At 39.9% G+C, this 19,154-nt stretch overlaps 1 protein-coding gene across 3 annotated transcripts in view; it reads right to left on the bottom strand.

The window, feature by feature from the left end:
- Window positions 1-976: 976 nt before the first annotated feature.
- HADHB (hydroxyacyl-CoA dehydrogenase trifunctional multienzyme complex subunit beta) overlaps window positions 977-19,154 on the bottom strand; it is a 51,154-nt gene continuing 32,976 nt past the window's right edge. For 2 of the 3 annotated variants that reach the window (XM_017876867.1, XM_017876869.1), the window contains exons 6-16: window positions 18,179-18,278; window positions 14,788-14,875; window positions 12,854-13,041; window positions 12,339-12,519; window positions 11,536-11,657; window positions 8,892-8,971; window positions 8,770-8,817; window positions 7,594-7,681; window positions 6,849-6,923; window positions 6,238-6,402; window positions 1,340-1,522 (exon numbers count right to left, since the gene is read on the bottom strand). In XM_017876867.1, coding sequence (XP_017732356.1) covers window positions 1,487-1,522; window positions 6,238-6,402; window positions 6,849-6,923; window positions 7,594-7,681; window positions 8,770-8,817; window positions 8,892-8,971; window positions 11,536-11,657; window positions 12,339-12,519; window positions 12,854-13,041; window positions 14,788-14,875; window positions 18,179-18,278 — 1,171 coding nt within the window. In that variant the 3' untranslated portion in view covers window positions 1,340-1,486. Of the gene's footprint in view, window positions 1,523-6,237; window positions 6,403-6,848; window positions 6,924-7,593; window positions 7,682-8,769; window positions 8,818-8,891; window positions 8,972-11,535; window positions 11,658-12,338; window positions 12,520-12,853; window positions 13,042-14,787; window positions 14,876-18,178; window positions 18,279-19,154 lie in introns of all 3 variants that reach the window. The other variant, XM_017876866.1, reaches the window with a different exon arrangement.

The raw sequence follows: 19,154 nt of genomic DNA, 5'->3' as shown, positions 1-19,154 counted from the left end.
CCCTCTCTCCCTTCAACCTAAGGTCACAGGGTTATTTTTTTTCTAAATTTTAAGGTTTTTATATTTAATGTATTTATACCTGATTTTTGTGATATATATGTAAATATAATGGTTTTCAGTATTAAAAACTCACATTATAATTACCAAGGAAACCATGAGGAAATGATGCTGAGACTCTCAAATATCCTTTTAAGAGGTTAGGACTAGGTCTCCTGCCCAATGTGTCCCTGAACTACAGGGTGATTTTGATTCCCAGTAACTTGCATAGACCTAAGCAACAGTCACACAAATGTCCATAAAAAGAAGCCAGTGTTTCTTTAAACACTAGTATCCATGTTATTTAGTACAGGGTAGCTGTCAAAAATCTGAGAGGATTTAGAGTAGTTGATTAAAATAAAAAACTTCTTTACACTTTACTTAAATCCTGGCTAACAGAAGCATGTCCAAAAAGTGAAATAAATGTTCTGCAGTTCAGCAGTGGGGAAAACAAAAGGTGCTATTCTAAAACAGCCTGGACTGTCAGGCTGGACGCAGTGACTTACACCTGTAATCCCAGCACTTTGGGAGGCCGAGGCAGATGGATCACCTGAAGTCAGGAGTTCAAGACCAGCCTGGCCAACATGGCGAAACACCATCTCTACTAAAAATACAAAAATTAGCCAAGTGTGGTGGCAGGTGCCTGTAGTCCCAGCTACTCGGGAGGCTGAAGCAGAAGAACTGCTTGAACTGGGGAGGCAGAGCTTGCAGTGAGCCGAGATCATACCACTGCACTCCAGCCTGGGGGACAGAGGGAGACTCCGTCTCAAAAAATAAATAAAATAAGATAAATAAATAAACAGGATTGTCTTTATGTTCCCAGCAGTCTCACATTGACCAAAATAGTTAGAAGTTATAAATGAGTAATTAAAGGCAAAATCTGGTCCTAAGCCAAGAGAACCACCCTCCCCTGACCAATAAAAAATGAGGTAAACAGTTCTCCAATATTTCTCCACTTTATTAAGTTGACCACCATATTTATGTATCTAAACATTTTTTATAAGTTTTCAGTGGTGTTTAGATTCTGAATTATTTTTCCACAATTAGGCACATTGGTTTGTATTTTATAGAGAACACTTATCTTTAGGACACAGATAAGAACAAGTATAATTTGCAAATATTACAAAGATGACTTCCAAATCTCAACTGACCTCTTTCCCAACTGCAAACACTCATTTAGTCTTTAGTGACAACAGAGACCAAAAACAACCCCCTACACATGTGTGTGTGAGATTCTGGTGGCTTAGAAATCCCTGAAAGAGCAGTAAACTGATAATTGAAAAGCTCAGAACACTGGCAAGGCTTAAGTGCAAAGTATTTAACAGAAGGCCACAAGAATTGTTTTCCTAAGAGGAGCTAGGAACTATAAATGTCATTTAGTAATGCATTGAAATGGCATTGCCTAGTGTGAGTGTTGCACAGAAACTTCAGGTCACTTCTTCTGGATCTATTATTTTGGATAAGCTTCCACTATCATAGCATGGCCCTGTAAAGAAAACAAAGTCCAATTAGAGCAATGAATGGTGATGAATCCAGTTAGTACAGAGACAGCAGAGAATAATGAGAAAAGTACAGGCTATGGAGTTGGATCCTGGCTCTGCCATTCAATCCCCGTGTGATCCTGGGAAACTTTGTAGTCAGTCTAAACTGGAATTTCTTTTACAAAATGGGGCTCATAGTGTCTATCTCATAGAGTTTTTGTGGACATTACATAACATACAGTATAGTTGTGTATGTGTGTATATATATACACAAACATATTTATATACATTCATATATACATGTATACATATATGCATCAGGCTCTGTCTACTACAGAATCTAATTCCTAGTGATGCTCTACAAATGGATGCTGTTAAAATGAGAAATCCAGGGGCTTTTTTAACTAAAAAAGCATGATACAGCAAATACCAATACAGTAAAACAAACATGATACAGCAAATACCAATACAGTAAAATAAACATGATACAGCAAATACCAATAAAAGTAAGTTTCTAGACGGGAAAACTGAGGCTCTGAAAGGTTAAGTGACTCACCCAAATCACAAAGCTACTAAGGTAACAGGGCCAGGATTTGAAACCAGGTCTAGATGATTCCAAAGGCTGGGCTTGTCCCTTCTTCCTGCCTCGCTCTGTCACCCAGGTTGGAGTACAGTGGTGCGATCTCAGGTCACTGCAAGCTCCGCCTCCTGGGTTCACGCCATTCTCCTGCCTCAGCCTCCTGAGTAGCTGGGACTACAGGCGCCCGCCACCTCGCCTGGCTAATTTTTTTTGTATTTTTAGTAGAGACGGGGTTTCACCATGTTAATCAGGATGGTCTCAATCTCCCGACCTCGTGATCCACCAGCCTCGGCCTCCCAAAGTGCTAGGATTACAGGCGTGAGCCACCGCACCCGGCCAGAAGTAGAATATATTTTATCCAGCACTATACACAGTGCTATGTACTAGCTATGTCCTTAGTTTAGATGAGTCTAAATCCTAGCATAGAGTTTTTAGATACTTTGTCTCTAAAAAACAAAAAAGTAAATAAAAGAAACTATTATTTACAAAGTGCCAAGTTGAGCACTGTGTGGGTTTAAAGATTTGCTATGTGGTCTTTGTCCTCAATCAAGTATACACTGGAGTTCAAAACAAACTATTAGGTACTTTGTTTTGTTTTTTTTTTTGCTTGTTTGTTTGGTTTTCTTTTTTTGAAACAGGGTCTCCCTCTGTCACCCAGGTTGGAGTACAGTGGCCTGAACATGGCTCATTGCAGCCTCAACCTTCCAGGTGCAGGTGACACTTCCACCTCAGCCTCCCAAGTAGCTGGGACTACAGGCATGCACCAACACGCCCAGCTAGTTTTTGTATTTTTAGTAGAGATGGGGTTTTGCCATGTTGTCCAGGATGGTCTTGAACTCCTGAGCTCAAGCAATCTGCCCACCTCAGCCACCCAAAGTGCTGGGATTACAGGCATGAGCTACCACGTCTGGCATGTAAAGTACGCTCAAAAGGCACAAGCAGACAAAAAAAGCAGGGATAGGAAGGTTTGACTGACTTGGGGGTTGTCCTGAAAGAATTCGTAATAAGGTAGAATACTCCTCTCTGGCTTGCTTATTTTATTATTTATTTACTTTAATTTATTTGCTTTTTGAGACAAGGTCTCACTCTGTCACCCAGGCTAAAGTGCAGTGGCGTGAATACAGCTCACTGCAGCCTCAACATCCCGGTCTCAAGCAATCAGCTCACCTCAGCCTCCCGAGTAGCTGGGACCACAGGTGCATGCCATCATACCTGGCTAATTTTTGTATTTTTGGTAGAGATGAGGTTTTGCCATGTTGCCCAGGCTGGTCTCGAATTCCTGGGTTCAAGCTACCCACCTGCCTCAGCCTCCCAAAATGCTGGGACTACAGGCATAAGCCACTGTGCCCAGCCCTCTCTAGCTTGATTTTAAACATACAGTTTTCATGTTCCATGTTTTTTCTTGCTCTAGATCAGACTTGGCAACACCTGGAGATACTTTTGGTCATGCCAACTGTGTGCACATGGGGCAGAGGTGGGGAGGAACTTGTTGTTACTGCTATCTGGTGGGTAGAGGCCATGCTAAACACCCTATAACACACAGCACAGCCCCCCACAACAAAGAATTGTTTAGCCCAAAATGTTAGTGCCAAAGTTGAGAAACCCTGCTCTAGATTCACCATGATAGATTTCTCCTGTCTCCAGTCATGATGGTATTACTCACATGGCTCTTGATCAAACAATGTCAAGTTTAATCTAGTTTCTCAGATGCATCTTATCTTCTCTCTTCACTATACTATAAACTTCTAGAAGGTGCTAGGTATCATTCTTTGTTCATCCATAAAAGCATCCAGTATTGTCTCATTTATACTCTACATGCTAGATAAAGAATTATGGAACACATACTCAAATCTGCAGACATTACCCTATGTGGATTACGCACTATGCTCGTGAGTAATGTGTACAAGTTACCTCCCTGGTAGAAGTCTGGCATGGAGAGATAGAGGGATAGCTCAAGTCTTAATGGACCATAGTTTTCTGTAGATGAAGTTACACAGATTAAAAAACATTTCTGATCATAAAGTCCAAAATGTTCCAACTGATAAATAACTGACCCCTTGGTTTCTGCCAAGTCTCTGATGAAAATTCATGAAAAAGGGCTCTTAAATGTAAGATTTATTTTGTTTATTTTTGAGACAGAGTCCCTCTCTGTCACTCAGGCTGGAGTGCAGTGGCGCCATCTCGGCTAATTGCAACCTACAACTCCCGGGTTCAAGCGATTCCCCTGCCTCAGCCTCCCGAGTAGCTGGAATTCTAGGCGCATACCACCATGCTAGGCTAATTTTTGTAATTTTAGTAGAGACAAGGTTTCACCATGTTGGCCAGGCTGGTCTTGAACTCCGGACCTCAAGTGATCCACCCGCCTCAACTTCCCAAAGTGTTGCGATTACAGGCGTGAGCCACTGCACCCGGCCTGTTCATGCTTTTAAATATTTATTCATTTTGATCAGGAACAGGAAGTTTCTCTAATCTAGAGGAAGAGAAAATCTGTTCACATTGTAATTAAAAAAAAAAAAAAAAAAAAAAACAGGGCAGGCGCAGTGGCTCATGCCTGTAATCCCAGCACTTTGGGAGGCTGAGGCAGGCGGATCACCTGAGATCAGGAGTTCGAGACCAGCCTGGCCAATACAGTGAAACCCCATCTCTACTAAAAATACAAAAAAATTACCCGGGCTTGGTGGTGAGCACCTGTAATCCCAGCTAATCAGGAGGCTGAGACAGGAGAATTGCTTGAACCCAGGAGGCAGAGGTTGCAGTGAGCCGAGATGGCGCCACTGCACTCCAGCCTGGGGGACAGAGCAAGACTCTGTCTCAAAAAACAAACAAACAAAAAACAAACTACGATATTCCTTTTGGATTTTATTCCTAGAGTGAGATGCTACAGCAGTCAGGAAGTTGGGTCTATAATGCAAGCGAAGTAGAAAGGAAAAAATCTGTCAACAATATACTTCCCCAGCGGAACAGCAGTAAGTTATCCAGAAGTAAATTAACTCCCCAGTTAAGGTATAATTCAGTTCTCTAGAAAGACAGTTTCTCTCTTGGAGAGATTTCATAAAGTCTTACGGTGACTAGATAAATAAAAGCTTATTATTAAATAAGAAAATATATCAAGATGTTAATAATGAGAATGTCTGATGGGGAGATTATAGATGACTCTAAGTTTTTCCATATACTTTTCATATATTCCACAATTTTCATAATCAGCATATATTTGTAAGTAAAAAATAAACATTATATTCAGGAAAAATAGCTTGGGTTTAAATAGCAGTTTCCTTCCAAAGAATTACCAGAATTATGGCAGGGCATGGTGGCTCATGCCTATAATCACAGCACTTTGGGAAGTCAAGGTGGGTGGATCACTTGAAGTCCAGAATTCGAGACCAGCCTGGCTAACATGGCGAAACCTTGTCTCTACTAAAATACAAAATTAACTGGGCACGGTGGTGCACGCCTGTAATCTCAACTACTCGGGAGGCTGAGGCACGAGAATCACCTGAATCTGGGAAGTGGAGGTTGCAGTGAGCTAAGATACGACCACTGCATTCCAACCTGGGCGACAGAGCAAGACTCTGTCTCAANGGGTTTAAATAGCAGTTTCCTTCCAAAGAATTACCAGAATTATGGCAGGGCATGGTGGCTCATGCCTATAATCACAGCACTTTGGGAAGTCAAGGTGGGTGGATCACTTGAAGTCCAGAATTCGAGACCAGCCTGGCTAACATGGCGAAACCTTGTCTCTACTAAAAATACAAAAATTAACTGGGCACGGTGGTGCACGCCTGTAATCTCAACTACTCGGGAGGCTGAGGCACGAGAATCACCTGAATCTGGGAAGTGGAGGTTGCAGTGAGCTAAGATACGACCACTGCATTCCAACCTGGGCGACAGAGCAAGACTCTGTCTCAAAAAAAAAAAAAAAAAAAAAAAAAAAAAAAAAAAAAAAAAAAAAAAAAAAAAAAAAAAAAACCCAAAAAACAAAAGTATTATCAGAATTAAAGCTTAAAGCTGTTATCCCTCCCCACTCCCCACCCCCAGGTCATCAAAAATATTGCTTTAAGAAGGTTTCAAACTAAATCATACATTCTAGTCATTCCAAGAAAATGACTCTCTGGAGGGTCCTATGACACCACGGTAACGTACCTGCCCTCCAGCTGCACAGGCAGCCACTAAGCCATACTGGCCTCCTTCTTTCCGTAATCTGTTGGCAGCTGCCATGACCAACCTGCAGCCAGTGGCTCCAAATGGGTGTCCCAGGGACAGAGATCCACCCCAGTTATTAAACTTCTCCAAAGGAGGCAGTCCAACCTGGCTCCCACAAAGACACAAATGTAAAGATAAGTTTACTTAAGATCAGAATTGAGCCAGGCTCTTAGTACTATGAAGTAAGAGGGATAAAGGAAAATACCTAACATCAGACATATTACAAATAATTTTACTGCAAAAGAAAGTAAGTCTAGATCAATATTAAAAGTCTGGAGTCCATTTATTTTTCATCTAATGCTAGAATGCAAGGAACAAAAGATAACATAGAATTTTAATTTTGCTAATTTGTATTTTTAAACTAAGAAATAAATATATTTAATGAAACAAGAATTTCTATCCTTACACTAAGAAATAAATATCTTTAATGAAAGACAAAATTCTTCAAAAGAAAGAGAAGCTTTTCCTTCATATTCTTAAGAACAGGAAACTAAGATCCAATTATTAACGTGCTTTGAAAATTCAAGCATTTTTTAAAATCAGAAACTCACCTTGGTTTTTCTACCCATGTAGTTTTCTGCAAACCAATCAGAATCCATGGCTTTAAAATTTGCCAAAATCTGACCCTGGAAGAGAAAATAATTGAATAAAAACCTTGTTATTCATGTTCCTCTACGCTTTCTTATAGGCACGGTTTGTGAAAGTTTAACAACTTGTAGGTATGGTTTAAAGTTGAGCAAACTGGACGGGCGCAGTGGCTCACATCTGTAATCCCAGCACTTTGGGAGGCTGAGGCGGGTGGATCATCTGAGGTCAGGAGTTCAAGACCAGCCTGACCAATATGGTGAAACCCCGTCTCTATTAAAATATTTAAAAAATGAGTCGGGCGTGGTAGCAGGCACCTGCAATCCCAGCTACTCGAGAGGCTGAGACAAGAAAATTGCTTGAACCCAGAAGGCAGAGGTTGAGTGAGCTGAGATCGCGCCACTGCACTCCAGAGGGTACAACAGAGCAAGACTCTGTCTCAAAAAAAAAAAGTAAAGTTGAACCAATCTTTGTATCAGTTTTCAATGAGAATTTCCTAAAGAAACCATTTGGTATGTTCTCCAACATTGTATGTGCGGCCCTTCCTTCCCTCCCCTCGGGTACCTCCCAGCAGTGTGAGTCAGTACTTAAAATATATAGGTCCACTCCTGCTCTACTCACATCATAAACCATGCCGTGCTCGCTCCCACAAATATGGACGACATTTTTTATGACTCTAGTCCCTTCATATGTGTCTTTCAAATGACTTACCGAGAAAGCTTCATGAAATTCAAAAGCATCAATATCATTCATGGTTAATCCTGCCTTTTCTAGAACTTTTGGAGTAGCATATGTTGGTCTGAAAAGAAAAAATAAGTAATATCTTAAAACTTTAATTTTTAAACTAAGAGCTTCTTCATACTCCCCAAACTGAGTTTAACATAGGTACTCTAACGTCTTTTCACTCATTCTTTGGTTTTTCTGTATTGATTAACTAAATGTTAAAGATAAAATAATGAAACTGTACAGACATGCCCTCTACCCTTACTATGTTGCAGAGCCAGAGAAACTGATAATAAACAAACAATGAGGGATAAGGACAAGCTAATAACATGAAGAACTGAAGAACAGAGTTCAAAGAGCAAGGCAAAGGAAAGGGCTTGACTGATGTGAAGGTCACAGTGGAGGCCAGTGAGGCTACAGCCTTCTGAGGGAGCGGAACAGAGTCTAAACATGGGAAGGCTTTTATAAAAGGCTATATTAGGAAGATTGTGTAGCAGGGTGTGTAGCCATATGAAAAAATGCCTACGATAACTTCATGAAAAAAATGTAAGTTGTGTGCATCCATATATATATATGTAAAACTTAAAGGAAAAAAATGGAAAATAATCCAAAACTGTTAAAATGATATACCAACAGAAAGGATTACTATTATTTTATTTATTTATTTATTTATTTGGAGACAAGAGTCTCGCTCTGTCGCCCAGGCTGGAGTTCAGCGGTGTGATCTTGGCTCACTGCAAGCTCCGCCTCCCGGGTTCACGCCATTCTCCTGCCTCAGCCTCCCAAGTAGCTGGGACTACAGGCACCCGCCACCACGCCCAGCTAATTTTTTTGTATTTTTAGTAGAGACAGGGCTTCACCGTGTTAGCCAGGATGGTCTCAATCTCCTGACCTTGTGATCTGCCCACCTTGGCCTCCCAAAGTGCTGGGATTACAGGTGTAAGCCACTGTGCCCGGCCAGATTACTATTATTTAAAAAAAAAAAAAAAAAAAAAAACACCACATAAACCAATTATGAACTCAGGGCTTAATATACTCTCAAACCAGTGTAATAAATAAATAAATAAATAATAAACCAGCGTTAACCATTTATTAACAAGTATAATAAAACGTGGGCAATCAAATACTTGTGATTATAGTCCAAGGATACAAACAGCTACCTACCCGAGTAACAGTTGATCTTTTGGATCCTGAGACACATACATAAAATCCCTAGGTAAAAAAATAGGGAGGTGAGCTCTGGTAATAAAGAAATCAGAGATGATTCGTTTGAACATTTACTTTACCTCAAATATGCCTTCGGCTTATAACCCATGGCCAAAGCCTTTTCCTCTGCCATAATCAACATTGCAGATGCGCCATCAGTCTGAAATGTTAATCAGCACAATGTTAACATTCTTCAGCCTATCTGGAGGTCCTTCTCCAGCCAGCTTATATATTCTGTACCTGAATCTATTAACTCATTAGACTTATACAGTGATTCTGTATAATAACACTTACTTCGCTGTATCCACCATTAAATCATAATTCAAACATACACACACAGACTTAATTTTTGGAGGATGAGGGTAGAGAAGGCTGTTCAAAAGTATCATAATAATCAAAATGAATCAACAGAAGAAGTAACTTTAGAAATAAATGCTCATGGCCAGGCGTGGTGGCTCATGCCTATAATCCCAGCACTTTGGGAGGCTGAGGCGGGCAGATCATGAGGCAGGTGATCAAGACCATCCTGGCTAACACGGTGAAACCGCATCTCTACTAAAAATACAAAAACTTAGCCAGGTGTGGTGGCACACACCTGTAGTCCCAGCTACTCGGGAGGCTGAGGCAGGAGAATCACTTGAACCCGGGAGGCGGAGGTTGCAGTGAGCTGTGATCACCCTACTGCACTCCAGCCTGGGTGACAGAGCGAGACTCTGTCTCAAAAAAAAAAAAAAGAAAAGAAAAAAAGAAAGAAGTGCTCATAATAAATACTTATTTAAGCCAAAGTTTTAGTTTTGGCACAAAATATTAACCAAAATAAACGTATCTCTTATTTATTTTTACATTTTCTGGGCTGTTTCTCAGCTGCTTTCTGCCCATGGCTTATAGGTCATTTTATTCGACTTATATATTCTATAATGAGCAAACCAATGGGAGAACCAGCTGAGGACATTAGAACCACAATCTTCCCTCTTTGGATACACCCCATACATTTCTTCCCAAATGACAACCGAGAAGCTGGAGGACAAAGAAGTACTACTGAAAAAACGTCCTTTACCATACTTCGAAAAGAAAAGCTCCCCAAAAGTCCAGAATTCCAAAGAAAAGGAAACTATTCTTCATAATTTGTAAAATCAAAATAAGTTCTACCATATTCTGTCATATTTTTATAACTCGGCAACCCTGAAGAGACTGTGTAGCCACCAAGAGGGTGTCCATAAAGTCTGGAGGCACAGGTGACCATTTGGAATAAATGGTTTACAGATATTACATTAATAACAGGTTCAGTGTGCCATTGTGCAAAATTGCAATGAATGTGGGGCATTAATGCAGTCCCCAAAATCCATGTATTGTGATGTGTCACCTCTGATGATTTGTCTCTGATTCTCACTAAATAAACCTGGACCTTAAGCATACCCTGGAAGTAATCAAAAGGATGCAGATCTGATGTGTAGTCCATGCCACATGGCTCTATCATCCAATTTGGTTTTGCAAATGACCAACCTAACCAGCTCTTCACCACCTGGGATTAACAGGGTGGTGTTCCACACTGTTGGAACTACTCTAGAGTCCACTCCCCTAGCCTATCAAGAGCAGGCATTAATTAGTCATTTACCATGGGCAAATATGTTAAACATCTGCCTATGTTTTCAAGACTTTATGGCCAGGTAGGAGAGTTACATTGTAAAAGAAACTTTGACCAGATGGCCTATATCCAGAAGACTATATCCAAGGTGGTAAGAGAAGAGAAATCACATCTTACAAGCAGCAGCAGAATCAACAAAGATGTTTAACTGAGGAGTCAGAAAAGCAAGAAAGGATATGAAGCTACATGTTGATAAGTTAAACACACACACACATACACACACACACACACACACACAAAACAAACAGTGGTAGATTTGTTCCATGATGCTTACAGGAAAATAATATTGGTGTCAGTGTAAAGCAGTTTTTTTTTGTTTTTTTTTTTTGAGACGGAGTCTCGCTCTGTCGCCCAGGCTGGAGTGCAGTGGCTTGATCTCAGCTCACTGCAAGCTCTGCCTCCCAGGTTCATGCCATTCTCCTGCCTCAGCCTCCCGAGTAGCTGGGACTACAGGCACCCGCCACCACGCCCGGCTAATTTTTTTGTATTTTTAGTAGAGACGGGGTTTCTCCATGTTGGCCAGGCTGGTCTCGAACTCTTGACCTCAGGTGATCTGCCTGCCTCAGCCTCCCAAAGTGCTGGGATTACAGGCGTGAGCCACCGCACCTGGCCTGGAATGCCTTTTAAAATCCTTCCTGAGTTGGCTTTCACTTTTCCTTCAAGATTTGCTGCTCAAGTGTTACCTCTTCCAAGAAGACTCTCCGACTATCCCCCGATCTGTGTCAGGGGTTTGACCTAAGCCTAAGCCTATGCTTACAGCCATCACAGCATCTCACTATATTGCAATTGTCTATTCTTTTCATTTCCAGGGCCCACCATAAGCAATAGAAGTTTTCTGATTGGTTAAGTGCCTGAAGAAAAGAGCTTTTGTAGCAGAATGGTGGCTGGATTAGGTGACTTCTCGGGCCTTAAAACCATGATTCCATTTTTTTTTTATGACTCCACTTTCACATTAAAATGAATAACTATATTGTTACCCTCTATTCATAACACACACAAAAAAATTTATATTAGGCTTTTCTACGGAGAGTACAGAAATAGAAAAGTCACTACTAAATACAAATAGCATTGACAGTTACCAAGAAAGAAGAATTTGCAGCTGTCACTGTGCCGTAGGGCTTGATGAATGCAGGTTTTAGTTTGGCCATCTGCTCCAGTGAGGAAGGACGAATGCCATTATCTTTGGTAACTGTATCTTTTCCTATTAAAAAAATGAATTTTTTTTACCTCTTTGGAACTATAAGCCTTATATATCTTCTCCAGAGAAATATGCTTTAAAAATTACAAAACAAATGAAATATAAACCTTACCTATTCACTAGAAGGAAAGTGTTTTATAATTATCATATTATCAAATTTTAAACTAAAGTCTTAAAAGACAGTTGGGAAATCATCTAAATGCTTTACTAAAAACAGGACATCCTATTTCTTAAGACATTCATTCACAGTTGGTTATTCTAAACAGAAGTCAGACGATTCAGGAATTTTAAAAACAGGCATGTATGTAGAAACTAAAATATACCAGCAAGATCTAAAAGGAGACTCTGTTTGTCTTACTTTTTTTTTTTTTAATTAGAGATGAAGTCTCACTCTGTTGACCAGGTTGGTCTTGAACTCCTGGCCTCAACTGATTCTCCTGCCTCAGCCTCCCGAAGTGCTGAGATTAGTGCTCAGACCTTAAAAGGACACTCTTGTAGAAACTTTAAAAAAATGTTTATCTATTGTTACAACATAAATCAAACTTTGTGTCCATATTTAAGAATAAAGTCTGAATGCTTTGGAAACAGAACCAACACACTTATTCAAAAATCACTTGGGATTTTTTTGAGTTTTAGGAGCAATTCAGAACTCCCTAATTAGTGTCATGAAGCATTTCATTTTACCTGGTACTCTGAAGGGTACGATATCAGAAAGGAGTCCTTCATCCTGTGCCTTCTTGGCCAGACTGTGAGAACGCAGTGCGTATTCATCCTGTTCCAGCCGAGAAACAGCAAAGGCGGCGGCCAGTCGGTCTGCAGAGTGGCCCATGGTCTCACTGGTGGAGAACTCAGCAACCGCAGGAAGCTGGGAAAGGAGATATCCGAGAAGCAGGTACACCGTTAACAGGTGTTATTCCAACACCTAGGATTGTTCTGTGTTATTTGGAAAAGTTAAAATCTATTTGTTTACCATTAATCAATCAAGACCAAAACAAGGAAAGTTCTTTGTGAGCAGAGAATCTCTACAGAGGGCTCACAAATTAAAGTTTTCTACCCACTATGTTTTTTTTTTTCATCTTGACCAAATAACCCTTTCCTCTAACTACAGAATCTACACCTACTACAGCATAGCAGAGTCCACACTGCAATACCTAATTCTACATCTCTGCAGTGGGATGCCCTGCAAACACAAGCCTTACCTCAGGTGCTAGGAAATTCAATCGGAATTTAGAGATTAAAGACAGTCGCTGGCCCATAGATTTGGCCTTATTGAGATCAAGCATCAGTTTTCTCATTTTCCTTGAGTGACGAATAGGGACATCGGACATCAACTCGACACCACCTGCCACGATCACATCACACTGGCCAGAAGCAATCAAGCCAACGCCTACAGGGCACAGGTTATACTTCATGAATATCTTTTACAGAAAATAACATACCATTCCAATTTAAGCTTCTTGATTAAAAGGCTGAATAACAGTTATCAGCTTTGTACAACATCTATAATTAAAGTTTTCAACTTTTCAGAAGAATTAAGGTAATTGTTTTAAATGACTAAAAACACATTCAACACGTTAGAGAAAAACAAGTTTCATTCCTGCCATATGGACATCAACTTCTAGAAATATCCATTGGACCAACTCTTGAACAAATCATTATTCCAAACCAGAACATCTTGCATATTTATATGCTCCCAGCTTTAGTTTTAAGAAATATTTTTTTATCCTATAAAGAGAATGTTAACTTCTGCTACAAAGCAGAGAAATTCCAGCTGTTGAAATGTAAGGCAGGCCCCCTCTCTCCTTATGGCCACTATTCTTTTTTTCTTTTTTGAGATGGAGTCTCGCTCTGTCTCTCAGGCTGGAGTGCAGTGGCACGATCTTGGCTCACTGCAAGCTCCGCCTCCCGGGTTCATGCCATTCTCCTGCCTCAGCCTCCCAAGTCGCTGGGACTACAGGTGCCTACCACCATGCCTGGCTAATTTTTTTTGTATTTTTAGTAGAGACAGGGTTTCTCTGTGTTAGCCAGAATGTTCTCGATCTCCTGACCTCGTGATCCACCCACCTTGGCTTCCCAAAGTGTTGGGATTACAGGCGTGAGCCACCGCGCCGAGCCTATTCTGTTTCTCTAACCAGGAGTTGGTCACATGCTGCCTAGAGTGGCAAACACCCCCAGTCACGGGCATCATTCCCTGCCACATATGAGGTGGGCTGCCCACCTGGGCCTTGATGTTACTAGACGAGCGTATGATTACTAAATCTTTCAGGCTTCCTGTCTCTTCACACTACGGGCTGATGCTACAAAATACCCCATAATTTTGTTAAGATTTGTTAGGGGAATTTTCAATGATTTATAAAAATGCCAAGGATGCGGGAAGAAAGTGAAGGAAAGAGCTGTGCCATCTAAAGCAATGATTTACAAGTATGGTAGTGGTGAAGAAAGGAAGACCATATCTTTGTGGGAAAATATCATATCTGAAGCACCAGGTTGAAAGCCTGGCAGGTTGTAAACTATTTACTCATGCTTCAGATGCTGAAGTACCTTCCTAGAGATATACTCTTCCATTTGATAATCCCTGCTGCAGCCAGCCACATTATTCACAGAGGAACCACACCAATGGTAACATCCCTCAGGTATGGAGAGCAAAAAGAGAGGTTAACTACGGTTAGAACTCCCAAATTTTAAACCTGACCTTTCTTTTTAAAAAACACAAGCAGAGATCTGTGCTAATCTATCACTTCTGCTAAGAGTACTTTTTGGGATGAGCTTGGTGGCTCACACCTGTAATCCCAGCACTTTGGAGGTTGAGGTAGAAGGATCCACTTGAGGCCAGAGGTTTAAGACCAGCCTGGGCAACATGGTGAGATCCTGTCTCCACAGAAAACTGAAAAATTAGCTGGGTGTGGTGGAGCGCCTGTAGACCCAGCTACTTGGGATCCTAAGGCAGGAGGATCTCTTGAGCTCAAGAGTTTGAGCCTGCAGTGAGCTACGATGTTGCCACTGCACTCCAGCCCGAGTGACAGAGTGAGATTCTGTTTAAAAAAAAAAAAAAAAAAAAAAGTACATTTTTATAACCAAGTAAAAGACAAAGGAGGAAAATTAACATGTACTGTCTGCTTCCATTTAAACATACCTGTGGTCATGGCTTGGTTGGCAGAGATACAAGCCATGGTGACAGTGTGAGCAGGAGTCTTGTCAGAGAAGCCAGCTCCAAGGGCAGCCTTCAGGAAATACAGTGAATGAAATGATCACTCTAAGGGAAGGGCATCATGTAAATGATGCTTTGAGCACTAATCTTTATGGTCATCTGAAAAAGGTTTCAGTTTAAAATTCTCCAGAGCAATATTTAAAATAAAATTAAGCCCATCACAGAAATGGTTTACTAATATTTAATCATGCCATTAATTGACAGGTATATGCAAAATTCCTGCTGGCTGGTTTCTAGTGCAGACATGAGGCTATAATACTCTTCTAACTCACCTAATTTCTTATCGATGCTTTGCTCAGGGCCTTCAAGGATATCAATATATAATTTGATTTTAACTTGTTTAATGTTCAAATATACTTAAAGGAACCTATTAAAGACAGTTGGTGGAATGATGATGAAATATATTATGGGGTGGAGTCCTCACGATCTGTGTTATCAGGTCTCATGATCAGTCACAAAGCTTAGCAGCGAAGCAAAAGTGATTAAACATGAAAATGATTTCTAAAGAACTGACCATTCATAAACAGAGTTCCCACTCAAGACCCTATCTGCTTTACACCTATCTTTCTGCTCACTGCCAGCTGTTCTCTCTTACTGACCATCTGATACTACAGATAGCACACTGCAGACCCAATGCAAAGATGAGTTGGAAAACTTGCCAACTATACAGAAGCTCAACTCAATGAAAGAAACTGGAGAATTGCCTGAGTTACAAGTGAGCCTGTGAACAAGTAAGGGTCAGACCAGTTAACAAGTGGCCAGGATGATGGCATAACAGGTGATACAGAGAGAATAATTTGTCATCTGAGCGGCTTTAAGAAAAACTGAGGTCATCATTAATCTTGTAAAAATGGCCTCTACTATAATGGCACAGTGAAAGTCAAACATGAAATGAGGACATCTATAATTTTATTATACTATTTATTGGGGGAAATTATGCTGCCAAAAACCAATCAATGTCTGATCCCATTTTATTTATGTAAATAATTAATGCATAGGTGCAACTATAAAATACTTATTTTTATAATATTAAAGTTTTACTTTAGAAATAAAGCTTCCAGATTTCCCCCCACATACACACCCACACACTATTTACTATGAAATACTGGATCCCATTATAGGGAATTCATTTTTAGTACTCTTTTCCAAAACTAATTATCCTCCGAATGCAAACTCTCCTATAACTTAGTAAAATGTTTCCAAAGTCTCAATTAGAGATTCAATGTCTCTTAACTGATTTTTACCTTTATACTTATTTACTTTTATGCTATTTACCATCATCTATAGAAACAGAAATGTGTTACAGTGATGTATCTGCAACATGACCTCATTCTAGTTTTTCCAGGTAGGCCTGAAACTAAATGCCCAACCTGCTTTGTTGAGAACATCTGCCGGGCACCTGCACATCAGCCTCTCAGCATAAACCAATCCGAAAGGAAGAGAGATGCAAGTATCTCAGGGGGGGCAGGAGAGAAGAGCTCTGCAGCAGGGCAAGGATAAAAGGGGCATTAGGTTGCAATGGCTTGATTCTCACAAGGGCCTTTCTAGTATGTGTTGCCCTTGGCCCTAGATGACTCTCAGGACTGAAGGAGCTTTAAATACAGTTGGCTATTGGTGACCCTTGTCCACACACTTCTATTGAAAGTTTGAATAGCTCTCAGGGCACTAAGGGAAAAGGAAGAAGATGCCTCTAAGTTGGAGAACAGGGAAATATGCTGAACCTTTCAACAAAGTCAGGTTCATGGCAACACCAGAAGCCTTTTAGGACTGTATACTAACATTATTAATATAGGCAATAGAGCCTAAGAAATTATTTGGCTGGAAATTGTTAGCTTTTAGGCTGCAATACAGCTTTAAAATGACATTCTCATAATGTATCCCCTCAACCCAGTCTTTCCATGCAGACACTGCAAAAATTACCTGGAGTATAACATAACTGGTATTAGAACAGGGCAGGCAGAGGGAATCTACCTCCTGTCAATCAATAGCTGAGATCTGCATATGGATGTAAAATTTCCAGGAAAAAATTCAGAGAAAAACATTATAGCTTTAGTTTTAGGAAAAAAAAGAACTGAATTACAGAGAAAATGGAAACATGTATTTATTTTTATTTATTTATTCATTTATTTTTTGAGGAGGAGAAGGAAGAAAGAGTGGGATAAAAAACTGAGCAAGAGGAGAAAAGGGCAAAAAATTTTACTATTTACATCTTGAGTGCTCTTATAAAAGTCACTTGGTTATTTTCAGAATATAAAAGTTGAAAATATATTATGAGCAGCTTGATGTATTCATGAAATTGTCATATTTGAAACATTCAGAAATGTCAAGGTTCAAGGAAAAACAAAAAATTTCAGAGGGGAAATAAAATCTCTTCCTGTTGTTAATTCCTTCCTGTCCCTCAACAGCACACAGTCGATCTCTGTCGGCTTCAGTCATGCCAGGCTTTCAGCAGTTTTAACATTTCTGACAGGTACAGAGGTGGAACAGAACAAATACTTTCAGTCCTGCTTATTTGCCCTTGTCTCTCAGTCGACAGTGATAGAAGTTATTACCCTCATAACTATACTGAACTCAACAATATGGCAAGCACAGACCAGAACTAGGGAAAATGCTGAGTACAACAAAATGTCCTTTTGGTGCCAACTTCATCCAAACAATCCCTTTCAAATTGAAACAGCCCAGAAGACGTGTTTGGACTTGCTGTAGGACACGTCCTAGAAGTTCCAAGGCCTGTCATTATCTTGGTTGCCCAATCGACACTACATGGAGCTATGCCAACTAGGGCAAAAGTAAACTTCTGTGAAATAGTTTTAAAAAAGCCAAACTGCCTTACGTCCATCTAGTCGATGGGAACAAATGAGTAAGCAAGGCTACTTCCAGCTAACAAAAACCAAGTTATGAAATTAATTCTCTGCAAAATGTTGAAATTTTAAATTAACTGGAAGCCATGATATCTAACATTACTAAAAATACTATCAGCCACACTTTGCTGATCTCTATTTTCCTAACACAAGAGACAATGTCCTAAACTAGCTAAAATAATTTATTTGATTTACAGTAAAGTATGAATATACACTAATACAGTGTATGTCACTTGATTTATATTAGAATTCTTTTACATATTGTGTATGTCATTTGACTTATATTAGAATTCTTTTACATATTAAATAACACATTACCCAAGCTGTAAAATCACATTTTAGGTCAAATGTAATTGAATAGATTTTAAAGGCTTTTATAAAGTAACTTCTATTAACTGAAATTCAAAGTGATTCTACTATCACTCTTCAAACAACATAAAGTTTGTTTTACTCACCTCTCTAGCCACATTGCTTGTTTTCACTTCCTGAATAACTGTGCCAAAGATGATATAATCAACTACTTCCTTAGGGACACTAGTCCGATGCAACAAACCCCTGGAAGTAGAAATCCAAAGCAAAGAAGCATTTCACACATCAAGGCAGTGCCAGAGATCATCACACAAAACACTGTGCTCCTTAAAAAAGGTTAGCCTTGCCAGGCGCGGTGGCTCACGCCTGTAATCCCAGCACTTTGGGAGGCCGAGACGGGAGGATCACAAAGTCAGGAGATTGAGACCATCCTGGCCAACATGGTGAAACCCCTTCTCTACTAAAAATACAAAAAAAACTAGCCGGGCGAGGTGGCGTGTGCCTGTAGTCCCAGCTACTCGGGAGGCTGAGGCAGGAGAATGGCGTGAACCCGGGAGGCGGAGTTTGCAGTGAGCCGAGATGGTGCCACTGCACTCCAGCCTGGGCGACAGAGCGAGACTCCATCTCCAAAAAAACAAAAAAACAAAAAAACAAAAAAAAAGGTTAGCCTTGAATTTGAAAGGACAGAGATTGTATCTTTTCTTTAATTTCACAAGTATTTGGCACCTTCTCAAAGAAGAAATGAATGAAAGAGTGATTTTAAAGTCAACATTTGATGCTCAATTGGTAATGAGAAGTTAGAGAAGAATAAAAAATAATTTGGAATAGGATAAAATAGATAAATCTATAAATTAATTAATGTTAGTAGAAACCAAAGTTCTCAGTAAAAAAGAGAGACAAATATTCAATCAAAGAGATAAAGCAAAGTCTCCCTTCAAACTATTAAAAAAAAAATTAAAAAAAAATAGTTCTGGGTATGTTAAATTTTATTCTGAAATATCAACAAATGATTGAAATAATATATACATTCTAGTTGTGCCCATGAATAGAAACTAGACACAAGAACACTGCAGTAGGAATGAGCACTCCCTGAACCCAGACTTTTTTTTTTTTTTTTTTTTT

This window comes from Rhinopithecus bieti, unplaced genomic scaffold (assembly GCF_001698545.2).
Source record: "Rhinopithecus bieti isolate Rb0 unplaced genomic scaffold, ASM169854v2 scaffold_7681, whole genome shotgun sequence".
NCBI classification, from domain to species: domain Eukaryota; kingdom Metazoa; phylum Chordata; class Mammalia; order Primates; family Cercopithecidae; genus Rhinopithecus; species Rhinopithecus bieti.
This window is presented reverse-complemented; position numbering and strand designations above follow the sequence as displayed.